Source organism: Marmota marmota, unplaced genomic scaffold, assembly GCF_001458135.2.
Source record: "Marmota marmota marmota unplaced genomic scaffold, marMar, whole genome shotgun sequence".
Lineage (NCBI taxonomy): Eukaryota > Metazoa > Chordata > Mammalia > Rodentia > Sciuridae > Marmota > Marmota marmota.
The window spans coordinates 3,357,197-3,372,595 of record NW_026000016.1 but is presented as its reverse complement, the minus strand read 5'-3'; the positions used below and the strand labels follow the sequence as shown (position 1 = coordinate 3,372,595).

General features: G+C 38.2%; 1 protein-coding gene across 1 annotated transcript in view; it reads right to left on the bottom strand.

Annotated features, from left to right (window-relative positions):
- The window catches only part of Itga8 (integrin subunit alpha 8), a 174,898-nt gene that overhangs the window by 113,810 nt on the left and 45,689 nt on the right, over positions 1 to 15,399 (bottom strand). Inside the window, exons 9-11 of the mRNA XM_048809772.1 lie at positions 11,054 to 11,097; positions 10,113 to 10,169; positions 6,961 to 7,013 (exon numbers count right to left, since the gene is read on the bottom strand). Coding sequence (XP_048665729.1) covers positions 6,961 to 7,013; positions 10,113 to 10,169; positions 11,054 to 11,097 — 154 coding nt within the window. The remainder of the gene's footprint in view (positions 1 to 6,960; positions 7,014 to 10,112; positions 10,170 to 11,053; positions 11,098 to 15,399) is intronic.

Sequence of the window (15,399 nt, the reverse complement as noted above, 5' to 3'; positions counted from 1 at the left end):
TTACCAGGCTACCTGTGTTATCCTACTTCTCGCCGTCATCACGATGCAGGATGCGAGGCAAGGCACTGCACTTGAGTGATCCCTCAACGGACCTCAAGGAAAGCATGTCCTATTGCATGCGGGTTTGACGTCCACGCCCCGCCCTACGAAAAAAGGCGTCGGCTGATATGGGACCAGGTCTAGGGAAGGGCCCTCCTTAGGACTGAACCATACATTGCAGCCACTTCTGCACAGTGGGATAGGACCTCTACTTTCGCCTGCATTGTTTTATAAAATAGAAGGGGGAACTGTGGTGAGCCGTTCTAATTAGACCGTGGCCGCCATTGGAAGATGGCGCCGGCTTCCACTGTGGCCTGTGATAAACAACTCCTAATATGGAGAATTGGCACGCAATCCCTTACCACCCTATGAGAAAGGTCCACGTGGCAGCTTAAGATTGGTATGCTGGAGGCTTTATTAGGCTGTGCTTGGGCGCTCGGCGGGGGGTCACTAGAAGAAGAACTATCAAGGGCCTGAATAAACTGCTGAAAGAAGATTCCTGAGTTGCGTCTTCCTTGCGGGCAAGGGGTCGCAACAGTAAGATCCAATGTCACTGGTTCCCTATTGCACAGATTTAGCAAAGTCATGTTTTAATTCAGTAGAGAAGGAACAACAAGCCATACAATTGGTCTCCGAGAGTTCAAACATGACACAGGGCTCATACAACTGGATCAAAACCTTCCTCACTGTGAACATCAGATTCTAGAACTGGACATTATTAGACCTATCATTGTGAAGGTCTGGCACATCCATGGAATCCTTGGATTTTAGAAGTAATATGAAAGCATTGATTTATTTTCTTAGAAATATGTTTCCCCAGATACTTAACTGTCTTAAAATGTTCTTAACCTCCAAGAAGACAAAGAGGCATTTGTTCTTAATTTATGATTATGCTCTCATAGAGTTGATCACAATAACTGTCTTGGATTTAATTGGTACAGTGTGCCTCAGAGAGTGTTTTGGACTTAGTATTGTATTAGCAATACCACTTAATCATGGTATATATTATTGTTTAGGCTGGCGTTTTAAAACCTTGATTTGCAACTCATTAGTGGGTTATGAAATCAGCATAATGGGTCTCTGCCAGCATTTTAAAAAATGAAATTGCATACAATAATAGACGACAGAGTAAATGCCTTATACATAATAAAGATAATATTGTCTTGTGAAACTTTCGTTTCAGTTGTGTGTGTGTGTGTGCACGCGCGTACGCATGTGTGTGTACTGATTTGTAATATCAAATGTATTATAAACCACAGGCAAAAAATGGTTGGAAAACCACCACCGTAGACTATGTGTGCCATTAAGCTATTTCAAAAATTGCCACATCCTCTTGTTAAATATACCCAATTCAAGCGTAAAGTTTTAAACTATTTATTAGTAAAGATGACTTTTGTTGAACTTCTGATAAGTAGTTGAGTATAGTGGGCTGGGTACCATTCTAAAAGGATACACACACACACACACACACACACAGAGAGAGAGAGAGAGAGAGAGAGAAAGAGGGAGAGAGAGAGGAGATTTTTAAAATATATTTTAATCTAAAAGAAACTATGATGCAAAAAGAATATTAATGATGTGGTTCTGCTAAGTACCATTTCCTCTGGGTCATGTTGGTTGTTTGGACAAGATTTAAGTCATTTTGTGAAGGTATTTCATAAAAGTAGGATGTGTACTTAAACTTCATTTTATCGGAAATGTCAAACTCAGTGAGGCCTTTATACAGGTTTTATTTTTGTCTCACTTTTATGTCTAAGTTCACTCTGATAATCTCATACCATGTGAAACTCATCTTATCTTTCACACGTCATTTGATACAGAACATTGTGAACACTTTCATCAAAAGCAAAGCACAAATATTGTGATAAAGTATGAGCAGACCCACCAATGAGAATATTCAATAGGAAGAATCTGAATTCAAGTTTTCAGCAGTCATTTGGTATTAATGGTTTGAGTTAATATATAAACTTTTCCTTTTCTTTTTCTTTTTTTTTCCCAGTAGTTCTTTTTGTATGCTAAGTTCCATGACTAACATTCAGAATGTAGTTATTCATTAAAAGAATGCAGATCAGTAGACTGTACAATAGAGTTGATATCTAATCAATCTAATTGATTTATGACAGGCAAGAACAAATATAAGAATTATGCATAATTACATTATAGAAATTAGTTTAACTTACTGCCTTTTTATGTTTTAACTTTCTAAATGTTTTACCTAATTCGATCATAATGACATATTTTGGACAAATGATCATACTTGTACTAAATCGAACATAAAGCCATATCCACCCAAAGCTTCTTGCTTTCAAACAGATTTCTCTAAACTGCTCTCAGTTAACAAACTACTATGAATCTATGTAAATTTATCTGATTTTGTCCTCACAGAGGCTGGAAACAATAGGCATATGGAAATAAATGTCCAATGAATTAAACTGTAATTCGGTGAATATCTGAAATAGTATAAATGCTGTAAGATTCAAAAGCCTCAAGGAAAAAAACAAACCAAACCAAAACAAAACAGATTGCTTCCTTGGGTACAGGATGAAAAATACCATCCCTACTTGTTGCTAAGGAGTTTGTCTAGAAATTTCTAGCAAAGTTTACATTGACAAGAGTTGTAGTTCTGGCTGCCGTAAGATAACTCAACTGAAGTTAATTTTGCCAGTTTGTTTACACTGTACTTTCAAAACCATCACAGGCTTGACAGTATCATCTGCCAGCCAGCAGGCACACAATTGTTTGGTCTAAATTTTTGGAGTCCACTCAGAATACTGGAAGATTTATTTTGTAGTAAAAAATATTGGGGAAAATCTCCACCCATTTACTTGTTACTTTACTTAATGACACTTTCTTTTTCCTGATATTGAGATGCTGGAGCATTTGTAGGGACCTTGTTTTTGTTGCATAGTTGATAAGGAATACATGCTGCCTGAAGATGTTCACTAGGTAGCCTCGTGTACAATTATACTTGATTTTCTCAGTTGGAGAATGGAAAGTCTGGTTCCATCCCATAACTGTGTGTGTTTGAGGGGGTCTTCCTCTGAACCATGAACAATGACCTGGCCCAGTGATTTTCTTAAGTCTTTATATGCTACCAATACCATTATTTTCATGTCAGATTTCATTTTAGCTACCTATCTTTATCTGGGATCTTTCTTTGACCAATTGCAATTGCTTCCAAAATAAATTTATTTCTGATAGGACCTTGAATTTAAATTTGAGATATCTGAGTAATTACAAACAGCAAGTTATTATCCCCTTTGGTCACTTTACCTTTGAGAAGTCGTGTGCACAGCAGTTTTTATAGGGACATCAAGAAAGAACAAATTTATCACTTGAAAATTCCTCTGTTGTTATTATCATGTTGTTTCGATCAGCAGGAAGCCAGTGAAGTCCTTTTCTCATGAGTTTTTGTCCTTAGCATGGCAAAAATATTTACTATAAACATTGTCACAAAACTTTGCTATAGTCTAAATTGAGGACGTTTCCAGGAAAGAAAGAGGACGCTCCAGGGCATATTGTGAAACCTGGGAAAATTTGCAGGGATTCAAAACAGGATCGGCCTCCGGAAAGGCACACATGGAACAAATCTGTGCCCTATAAAATGCCACAGAGCATTCACAGGGAAAAGTCCCTGTAGTCATGGGACCTTCTTCTGTTGAGAGAAACGTATCCAGGCACATCTGAAAGGCCATCGCTGATGTTTTGTATTCACCGTAGAGTGGGTTCAATAAACCTGAAGAACAGGCTGCATTTGGGCTTCAAGTTCTTCTTCAACAATTGTCTTCCTAAGTTACTGACAGCCTTCCATGACAGTTACAGTCTGTCCGTGTTGGAATTCTTGACTGGTGCATCTAGTCTTTCTTTTTCTTTACACTCAGACAAATAGAGATTAAGGGAATTTGATTTTAAGTTAAAACTGCTTCCAGGAGAAAACTGGTACTGAACTAGACCTTCAAAATATATCTATCCAGAGTGTAACTACTTCTGTTTCTCTCCATGCCTGCAGCATGGGTCCAAGACCCTGTCCCATGTGCCTTGGCATGTGGAACTTGACCAGGTGGACAGAACCCACCTGTGAAAACCAGAGTCTGAGCAGGCCACTCCCTGCCTTGGAATCCTCCAGGGCTCATAGGATGCAGTGTCCCTGTTGGAGACAGACTCATCCTAGTTCATGGCAGAGTCTGGGTGGCACTATGTAAATCTGTGGTGAATGCAGTGGCCTCTGCACCTTTATGATCAGGCTCCCCCTTGTTACCTCTCTGAGACTCTTTGCTGTTCCTCAAATATGCCAGGAGTTCCCACCTCCAGAAATTTGTTCGTTTTACTATTTGTCTGGGAACACTCCCCCCCTTTAAGTCATCAATGGCTTCCTTTTTTATCTCCTTTAGGTCCTTTCTCCACTGTAATCATCACTGAGGTTTTTTCCATGTACTTCATGTAAAACTGTTTATAACAGCACAATTCACCATAGCCAAGCTGTGGAACCAACGGAGGTGCCCTTCAACAGAATGGATAAAGAAAATGTGGTACAGATACACAACGGAAGATTGCTTAGTTCTAAAAAAGAATAAAATTATGGCATTTGCCAATGAATGGATGGGAATGGAGAACATCATGCTAAGTAAAACAACCCAGTCCCCAGAAGTCAAAGGTGAAGGTTTTCTCTGATATGTGGAAGTTAATCCAAAATAAGGGAAGGGGATAAAAAGAGAGACAGACAAAAGGGAAAAAAAGGGAGAGGGAATTGCATCAAACTAGAGGAAAGATCAGTAAAGTAGAGCAGGTGGTTGGGGGGAGGAGGGAGAGACAGGATAAGGGAAGAACAGTGGAGTGAATCTGACCAAATTCCACAAGAATATCCATGAACATACCACAGTGAGTCTCAACACCAAACATATCCACAGGACACTGATTTTAAAAATACCTATAAATAAATTGCAGAAAGATCAATACAATAGAGGTGTGGGAGAAAGGAGGGGGAGGAAGGAGGAAGTGCTGGGGACTCAAGTAAAGCAAATTACATTCCACACTTTTGTGATTTTATCAAGATGAATTCTAATGTTATATATAACCACAAAGAATCAATTAAAAAAAGGATTGCATAAGAAAAATAACTACATCCATGGGACTGGGGATGTGGCTTAGTGGGAGAGAACTTGCCTAGCATTCCCAGCACCACCAAAGAATCAAAATAAAAAAGATAAAAGAAAAAAAGTCCCCTAGCACTCCTTTCTGTTTTCTTTTAAAATTTAATTCATAAACCTTATTTTATAGAGTAGCTTTAGAGTCAAATAAAACTGAGCAGAAAGTACAGAGTTCTCACATTACTCATTCTCCTGTAATAGCCTTTCCCACCCTCATCCCCCACGAGAGTGGCGCCTTTGTTACCATCAATGACCTGACCCTCCAGCACCTTTATCAACCACAGCTGTAGTGCATACTATGGGATTTAACAAGTGCATAGTGACAGTATCTTTTATGATAGTTTCAGTACCCTTAAAATCCTGTGCCCCATCTATGCATCCCTTCCTGCCTTCCCCCAAACTCCTGGCAAACACTGATCTTTTATTGTTTCTGTAGGTTTTCTTTTTTTTCCAGAATGTCATACAATTAGAATGATACAGCATGTAGCCTCTATACATTGACTTCTTTCACTTAGGAATATGCACTTAGGGTTCTTCCATGTCATTTTCTGACTTGATAGCTCATTTCTTTCTAGAGCTGAATAAAATCTCATTGTCTGGATGTATCACAGCTTATTTATTCACCCACCTACTGAAGGACATCTTGGTTGCTTTCAGTCCTTGCGTTTGGGGCTTTTTCTAAAGAGTTCTTATCACCATCTATTACTCTCTGTATTTGACTTATTTTTTTTTTCCTGTGTGGCTCCCACTTTTCCAACTCTAGCATAATTTCATGAAGTTTTTACATTCTGCACCCAGAACCAGGGCATAATAGAGTCTCAAGAAATAAATGTTCAATGAAAGGATAATAAAGGGATATTTTCCAAGAGGTATACAAGTTAATGAACTCGGATCATATGCCACAACAAAATATAGAAAGTACATTTCTAGCTGTACAAAGGTCACAGGAAAATGTCTATCAAAAATCTATTTAAAGAACTTGGTCCAGATTCTGGAATGTGATAGGAGTTTTCAGATATTTCCTTTCTGCCAAACTGTGAGCTCCCTGAGAACAGAGAGCCAGACTAATTTCTTCAACTTTGTACAGTGTTCTGGGCATTGAGAACAATGTGTGGGACAACAAGCAAAGTATCTATTGGGTGGATACTCAGTACATCTCAACTTAAAGATCTTATTAATGATCTATGAATTTATAGTGAATAAAGGGGTGTTTAATAATCATTTATTTTTGAAGTAATGATGTCACAGCAACCATAATGCAATAGTGCTGTTTGGTCGAAGCTTGACTGTAATTACTATCCTCATCAGAAAAATAACATTATTATTATTTCATCTCCCCCATGGATGTTGCTAATAGTTGGTTAAAGCAATGTCAGGAGGAAAAAAGTTCATTTTTGTGCAAATGTGTTATGACTGCATCACGTTCTAGGGGGAAAATTCTTAAGACCGAAGAGAAGATGAACAAATTCCTCAATGGATGTGGATTTTGAGTGGCCAAGGATTATTCACTTCATAAAATTAAAAATAAAACCAAATAAAGTAGTCCCCTTTTAGAAGTGGCAGATGTGGAAAATCTCAGTAAAGACATAAAATAGGATGACAGAATTCTTTATTAGATACATTCTCTTGTCCTGAATCAGAAAAAAAAGTTCAAACAAGGGAGCCTCTATGTTTTTGAGGAAGTACAGAAGGATATACTTCAGGAATAAAAAATATCCCATCTTTATGGATGACCATGGTATATAGAGTGTGAGGGGGGTTCTTATAAACTTACCCATCATTGTTAACATCCGATACAACAACACTATAACCAAAATAAGATGCCATCTGCAAAAAAAAAAAAAAGATCAAAAGTGACATATTTTGTGTTCAAAAAGTCATTTTTATAGTCACCTCTTAATTACTCCTGAATGATGCATCTTATCTTGATACATTTTTGCACTTAAATCCTTGGATGTGGACTGACTGTCGGAGTCATTTAGTCTCACTCTGACCCGATGAATAATTTTCCCCATAATAACCCTGACATCTGCTTGGACATCCTCCTCTGGTTAGGCTTCACAATCAGCCCATTCAATCTGTGAACACAACGATTAGAATGTTCTGTGCTTCATGCAACCTTTCATAACTTCTAGTCTTTAATCCCACCTAGTTCTATAATCTTGAATCCCACAGAACAAATCCAATTCCACCTCCATATGAAGCCTCGTATGCAAATGTTTTCAGATGGATCACCATGCAGCCCCTCTTTCTTAGAGATGCCACATGTGGAAACAAAGAATGGATGATTCTTATGAGTACAGTAACAGAAGAGTTAAGTGGGATTGCTAATCTCTACTTTGGCCCCTGTATAGTATTAAAGCATAAGGGCAGTTTTAATTTGGGGGGAACCTACATCTCAGTATCAATTTTATGATGAGCTCATATTCAATGAAAGCTCCTGAATCTTTTCTACAAGTGTAAGTGGGGTACCATAATCTCCCCGTGTTTTCCCTCTGATATTTTATTGTTCAATCTAGGTTGTCAGGAGTTATATAGTCTTTTCAGATATGGCTGATCATTCCAGATTGTCAATGTAGTTTCCATGGTCTGCCATCTGAAGTTTCAATTGATTTAGCCTCCTGCCATCTGCTAAGCTAATCAACTTCTAGAGTGTATGTCCATGGAAGGCAGAGAATGATCAGTTTAGTTCTCTCTTCTACTTAAGCAATGTTTGGACCAAAATAGGCACCAGGTACCAAAATCTCTTTGCTGAGGGAGAGAACACGAAAGTTACCAAGTATCCCATGATCTCAGTTCTCATTTTCTTTTCTTTATTCCAAACATAAACAGTGCAAATCTTATACCTTGTGTGATGTGTGCAGCTTTTGCTCAGAGAAATTTCATCATGTATGCATTAAGTTCTGAGGTTTAAGATTATCAAACTAGGTGGTATTGAAGATGAGAAGTTACAGAAGGACTAAATTTAGCAATGTTAAAATGCTTCTAATGATAAACATGTAAAAAGAGATCTAGTTAAAGAACACTTTCTGCATTTTCTCTTTTGAAACGTGGGATTCTGTGTGATATCACCATACATGCACTCAGCACACATTGGTCAAATGCCCTTAGTTATAGTTGTTCAAAATTTACAGACCCATCCAACTTCACTGCCATTCCTGCCTCCTTCCTCCATAACTTCCGAAAGAGTATCATGAGAAATGTGAACTGCTTTGTGGAAAATTTCAGAGTAACAGGTGGACTGACTCCCCACATTTTGGCAACAAGATGTCAAAATCATTTTCTGCTCATTTAAAAACCTGCTAATCAATTTTCTTGACATGCCTCTCAGACAGCAGTACCCAATTCAGTGCTTGAAGAAATGTGGCAAATTTCACCAGTCACAATACCCAGGAACATGAAGGGTGGGAGATAAATTGTGGCCTCGACCATATTTGGTCAAGAGGGTGGTAGCATCCTGTCTTCAGGAATTGACCCATTCACAGTAGGACCTCAGGAAATGACAGTGGGAAAGGAGCAATGGTAGTCTCTGGGAGGAAAGGGCTCTCAAGACCCCATATACTACTGAGGCTCAGGAGAGGGTTCCAGTTACAGGAAACAAGAGCAGCAGAAGTCCAGGCCCATTGGCAGTGACCAATAAGATGAGACCTCAGAGTTGCCACTGTCTTCTCAAAGGGAAGCAGGTACTGAGAGCTCACCACCAGGTACACTAAACATCACTGTCAATATACCAAGACCGTTTTGGATCCTGGCAGGTAGTGGGGTTTTTCTTTTAAGGAGGGTAGTCTGCCTTGCTGGGCAAGCCTGGATCAGTGGCTAGCATGGAGAATCTCTGAGAGTCCTACACACCAGGACATGTTCTAGCTTGCTCTTCTAGGATTCTTCCTTTCCTAGAGCCCTGACAATATCTTCAGAAAACAGAAGAAATCTTACTTGCATTTCTTAATATTGCAATCTCTTGTCCTGAATTACTGGGTTCTTAGGTGTTTAGCTTATTCTCTCCGACACACACAAGCACACAAGCACACACATGCACACATACACACCCTCACACTGTCTGTGGGAGCTTTTCTCCTCGATGTTATTGAGGACCCGTAGATACAACTACTTCCCAACATGCAGTGCCAGCTCTACCTGTGCAGCCACTTATTACCAGTAATTACTTAGTTACTTCATTAAGACCCTGGTCCATTCTAGCATAGCCTCAATTAACTCATTTTTAATTGCAACATAAAGTGACTAAGAGATCATCCTAAGTGGAACATGGGATTCTCTCTTTGCCACCTCAAGGAAGAGATATTCTAAAGGGCTTTATCTTTATGTCATCTTGAAAGACAGGAGCTTAATACAGGCTGTTCATGTCAGATTCAAAGCATGCACTTAATTTCAAATGTGAATTTATTAAAAAATAAGTTGAAACTAGGGGATTCCTCACAAAGCTCATGGGGTAGGTCCCTGCCCCTCTTTATCTGTGGCTTTTATTTCTGTCTCTCTTGTGTATAGATACTGGAGATTTTTCTGTGCTTCTCAGACATGTCAGATGTTTGAGTGTCTTAGTATTAGCTGTTATTAGCTCTGCATTAGATGTTGCCCCCAGAGGATCCCCTGACCACCCTAAGAGATCCTTTACCACACCTTAATTATCTAGCTATTTATTTTCTTTATATCACTGATCACTATCAGAAATTATCATGAACATTTTATTTGATTGCAAATTAACTCTTCCATCCTGCTGTACCCCACACACAGCTGCAGGAGAGCTGGGTTCATCTTTCAGCTGCACTGTTGTATCTCCAGTGCCCGGATCAGTTTCTGACATATATCGGATGCTCATTAAATATTTTTTGAGTGAATGAATAAATGATGTAAGTATTAAAGTATATTAGCACTGAGTGATACTATGATTTCATATTAAAATATCTTTACCTGTTCACCAGTGAGATTCTGGATAAAGGTCATATCTGTAGAATTAATGATTGACACCTAAAATCAGAGAAATTAGATAGATCATTTGACATAAAGCTAAAGAAATTGTTTTTTTAAAAAAATGCAACTTAAAAATAATTTATTTTTTTGTGAAGACTAATAAGCTTTAATAAGTAATAAGAGTTAGCTATATATAAAACAAAACTGCAAGTCCCCGAGAATGACCTAAAGGAAAAATCCAAATAAACTTTTTGTCTGTAGTTAACTCTAGAATATTTTCAGAATATGCATGCTTACTGAAGTAAGTGGGGAAATAATAGTTGAATTCAAGACCACTGAGAATAGGTAAACTGATAGTCAGATAACTTATTAATCAGGATTTTTGTCTAAATCTATTTCTGTTCTTATGCTACTCTAAGAACTCAGAACTTAGCAAACTAATGTCCTAGTGAAATCACTGTTGATTTATTATTTCTACTGTATGAGACACATTAAAGTGCGGATTGTAGCAATGGAAGCCTTTACAACATTCCTCAATTGTGCACACAGATAGGGTTAGCTTCCTGGGTGTGTGGCCTATGTAGTCACATAAGGCCCTGGGTGCCACCAGATCCAACCTTAGTTTAATGCTTTGTTGTTGCTGCCCTGAAATTTTTAACAATTCAAAAATCTTTGATAATTGTGGCTATTTGCAAAAAAAAAAAATTGCCCCACATTTTCATTTTATACTAGGTCCCACAAATCATGAAGCTTCTCCTGCACGTGGATCTGATCAAATTTAGCCTCATTTGTTTTCCTTCCTATTTTAGTAAGCAAACAACATGAATCAATAGGAGGCACTCATTATTGAAGAAAAATTTTGAAGACTTAAAAATATATTGCAAGAAAACATTTCTTTTCATAAACAAGAAATATCCTAGAATGCATTGTCAAGTACTCACATATCCATAATTCTGTGCTCCTCTTGGAACTCCTGCAACCAATTCTGGGGATAAAATAGAAATTTTGAAGGAAAATTCCACGTATATTTAAATCTGTATAGTAAGTAAGTGGTAATGACAGTATTTTCAAAATGGGGTAGTGTGTTAAAAGTTCAAAATCAGATTTTTGCATTACATTTTCATTAACCTTTGTTTCTTTACAGACAATAGAAAACATAAGAGCAAGTTTTTCTTTGAGATTTTCGAATTTTCATAACATTCTGCATGCACTTCTGTTTCTAGAACATCAACCAGACTTTTCAAATCTGCAAGTGATTTCTAGGTTGAAACTTTTATTCTAATTTGCCAGTAGTCACTTTGGGACTTTTTTTTTTCTTTTGCTGGTATAGAAGTACAGTTCCCATGATACTAACATGCTAAAACTAAATGCAAAGTTTGATCACCTAAGAAAAAAACACATATCATAAGTTAGATGCTAATTTAATTTTACTGCCTCTTGGGAATGTTGGCAGCAGCCTTTGGGCAACAAGGTAGCTAAGCACATCTCAGGGAGGAAGCATTGATGGTACAGCAGACAACTCTGAGGAGGGGACAGTATATTCCAGTGCACAGAGGCCTGGCTGTAGGTTCAGAAAACAGTGGTTGCAGTCATGGGTCCGCCATATACCTGAGTTGAATCATTGAACTTAGTTTTCCACAATTACCTACAATCTATGGGAGTTAGATTATAAATAATAATAATGATAATTATTATTATTTCTATCTCTCATTTATATAAATCTAAACCATCTTTTATATTAGGGTTTAAAATTTAGTATAATTTAAAGAAAAGAGGCAATGGAATAGATTCCTATTCTATCCAAATTGCTACCCATCCTCCAAAACTGCTCCTAAAGGTACAGCACATATTCATTGCAGCATTAAGTATATCTGCTGTTCTGTGCTTCAGCAGAGTTGGGTGTGTATGGTGTTAGCATTAATCACCAGGGAAGATTCACTTAGATCAGACATTAGATATTTCATATGTAAACTCATTCATCCAGTTGACAAATATGTACATGTGATTGTAGGGATATAGTGTGAATAAAACAGACAGAATGACTTGGTCTCTGGGAGCTTATATTCTAGTTGGAGAGGGCAGTCACCTAAAAACTAGAATCAATTAAATGGCATAGCAGAATAAAATAAATGTAGTAGAGAAAAGCTAAGGGATGAACTGGTAGATGGGGTGTTGGAGTTAGGATGGGGAAGGGATTGCAATTTATTAGTGTAGTCAGGGGAGACTCAGTGAGTAGGTAACATTGGAGCAAAGACCAAAGAAAAGGAAAAAGTAAATATTGTAGATATCTGGCAGAAGTATGTCCTCGTTAGAAGGAACATCAAGTGCAAAGGTCCTCAGGTAGAAGTGCGTTTGGACTTATTCAAAGAATAGCAAGGAGGCCACAGTGACTTCAATAGAACCAGTGATGGGTAATGGAGCAGGAGATGAGACCAGATGGGGGCCAATGACGAGAGCCTTTTAGGTCATTGTAAAGACTTGGGTTATAGTTGGGAACTCATTGGGAGAAAAGGAGGTACATGATCTAACTTATGTTTCTGAAATTGTGGTTTGATTTCTGGACTTAGGATAGACTGTAGGAGGGCAAGGGTGAAGCAGGGAGACCAGGCAGGATGCTCTTGCAGTAATACAGGTGTGAGATAATGGAAACTTGGATCAGAGTAGAAAATACGCAGGAAGAAAGACATGAAAGAAGTGGTCTGATTCTGGTTCTATTTTGAAGGTTCAGTTAGCAGGATTGGATTGTGGATTAGATCTGGTGAGAGAAAGAGCACTTGGCTGACTTCCAAGGTATTTGACTTGAGCAACTTAGAGGACTGCACTGCCATTAGGTTGCAGCTGGGAGTGTGACAGTGGAGGGCAGCACCTCTTTCTGAAGGAAGGGAAGGCCTTCCATACCACCACATCAAATTTGGGATGGCTACTCTATTACAGATGTGGAGTAGGAAGCTGGATCCATGCTCCTGGAAATCAGTCTAAGCTGGAGAAATAAAAACTACGAGATCACCCAGAGAGAACTCAAATTCTGTAGAAACTGTCCATGGATTTATTCCTGGGTCACTCAGTGAGGTGAGGGAACTGAAAGAGCTGCCAGGGACCTAGAGGGAAGCCAGGTGGAGAGATGAGGAGGGAGGAATCCAAGCTGTCCAGTGCTCCTGAGGTTCAGGGAAGATGAGACAGATACATGGAGGCCCCTAGTTTGCCTGACAAGATCAGAAGCAGCACAGATCAAGAGGCCGAGGCTTAGGACAAGGGAACTGAGGAACTGTCACACAGAGAATACCAGAAGAGAAAAGTGACAATACTTTCAAAGCAGAGAAATACAGGTGTTAGCTATAGCCACAGGTGGAAGTGGGACAAGTGGATGTTTTTGTTTTCAATGGGAGAAGTAAGAGTATGACTGGATGGTAGTGAGAATGACACAGGAGAAAGGACAAATGGTTCTATGAAAGATAGAAAAGCAAGACTTGCTGGAATTTCATCTCTGAAGACAAGAGCAAAAGGGACAAAGCAGAGGTGTTAGCTTGAGAGAGCATGTGAATAGTCTACCTAGAGCAACAGGAGGACAAGATAAGGTTCTGGCCAAGGAAGCTTCTAGCACTTGTAGGATATCGTCCACTTTTCAGTCATCTTGTGGGGGGATATAAATTAGATCCTCCTGACACTGAGAACCCACCACAGTCTAATATAATGGAATTGACTGATTTCAGGGTCAGACCTGTCAACTGAGACAGATTCAGGGGGATTGTGTCATTTGAGATGCAGGGCAACCATTACTTCTCATATCTCACAAACATTTAGAATCTTGTTCCCCCAAAATCAATCATGACACCCAGTAACTTTGGAATCTGCAACGTCCCATGACCACACCATTAAGGAGCTATTAAATGAAATTTTGATTAAAGATATTTATAATCTTTTGTAAATGATTAGGAAATTTAATTACTTAGGGCCAAAGGCAAATTAGAACTGTCAATCAACTACACAGATTTTTACTTGGAAGGGAAAATAGGAGACATTTCTTAGATCTATTCCAGTAACTCATGGTGAAACCTTCAGAAGTTTCTTAATATCAGCAATATGTTCAGGAAAAATTTAGGTCTTTGACCTGAAAATTTGTGTCTAGTGAGAAGCAGAAAAGAGACTTTCATTGAATGTCTTCTCTTGAGTAAGCAATATACCATGTGATTTTTCATATTTATACCACTTAACCTCTAAAGAGGAGGGATTAATATCCCATTTTGATATATAGGGAAATCAAGGCTTAGGAAGATTCAGTCACTGTGGAGGCCATAGTTATTGAGTAGAAGTCAAGAACCGTCAAGTCAATGTTCCTTCTCTATATTCCATTACTTTCCGGATAAGGGTCAACTTCAGATCATTTTCTTGGGTCTTAGTCCACCACAGCTGATTCCAAAATGAGATCACAGGCTCTTAGTCTTTTTTGAGTCATGAACACATTTGAAGTGGAAAGAAACTTATGCATCCTCTCAACAGAAAAATTCACATACATGGAAACCTTGAGATTTTTATAAATATATATTTACATATATATTTATATAAATTTTAGATACAATATATATGTCATACATAAATATATATGGTATATATAAATATATATATAATATGTTATATTTTATATTTTATATATATATATATATATATAAAAAAAATGTCTAAGAGCTCAAAACTAGTGAAGCCTATCTGTGGACCACTCAACAGTCCAGAGATTCCATATTAAGAACCCTTCATGTAGAGGACATCAAATCCTTTTTCATGGCATTCTAAGTCCCTGGTGTCTAATTAAGTAAACAGTGAATATGGACAGCCTTGGATTCATAATGACCTAGTGAACTGATTGCAGTATGGTTTCAGAGTACTTTTTATTTCAGATATCCTCATAATTTGGATACATTTTCTAGATATTCCTGAGATCCAATGGAAAATCACTATTTATTTTCTGCCATCTTTCTTGAGAAAGATGCAGCATCACTAATTTCCTTGGGTCAGAGTACTATTTTAGACAGCTTTTTCAACAAGTGCTCAAATGCCATGGAGAAAGAAAAAAGAAAAAGAAAATGATGTTGGGCAAAATGGTGCATGCCTGCAATTCCAGTGACTTGGGAGACCGAGGCAGGAGGATTGTGAGTTTGAGGCCAGCCTCAACAACTAGCAACTTAGTAAGACCCTGTCTCAAAATAAAAAATAAAAAGGACTGGGATGTAGCCCAGTGGTAAAGTGCCCCTGGGTTCAATCCCCAGTTTAAAAAAAAAAAAATATATATATA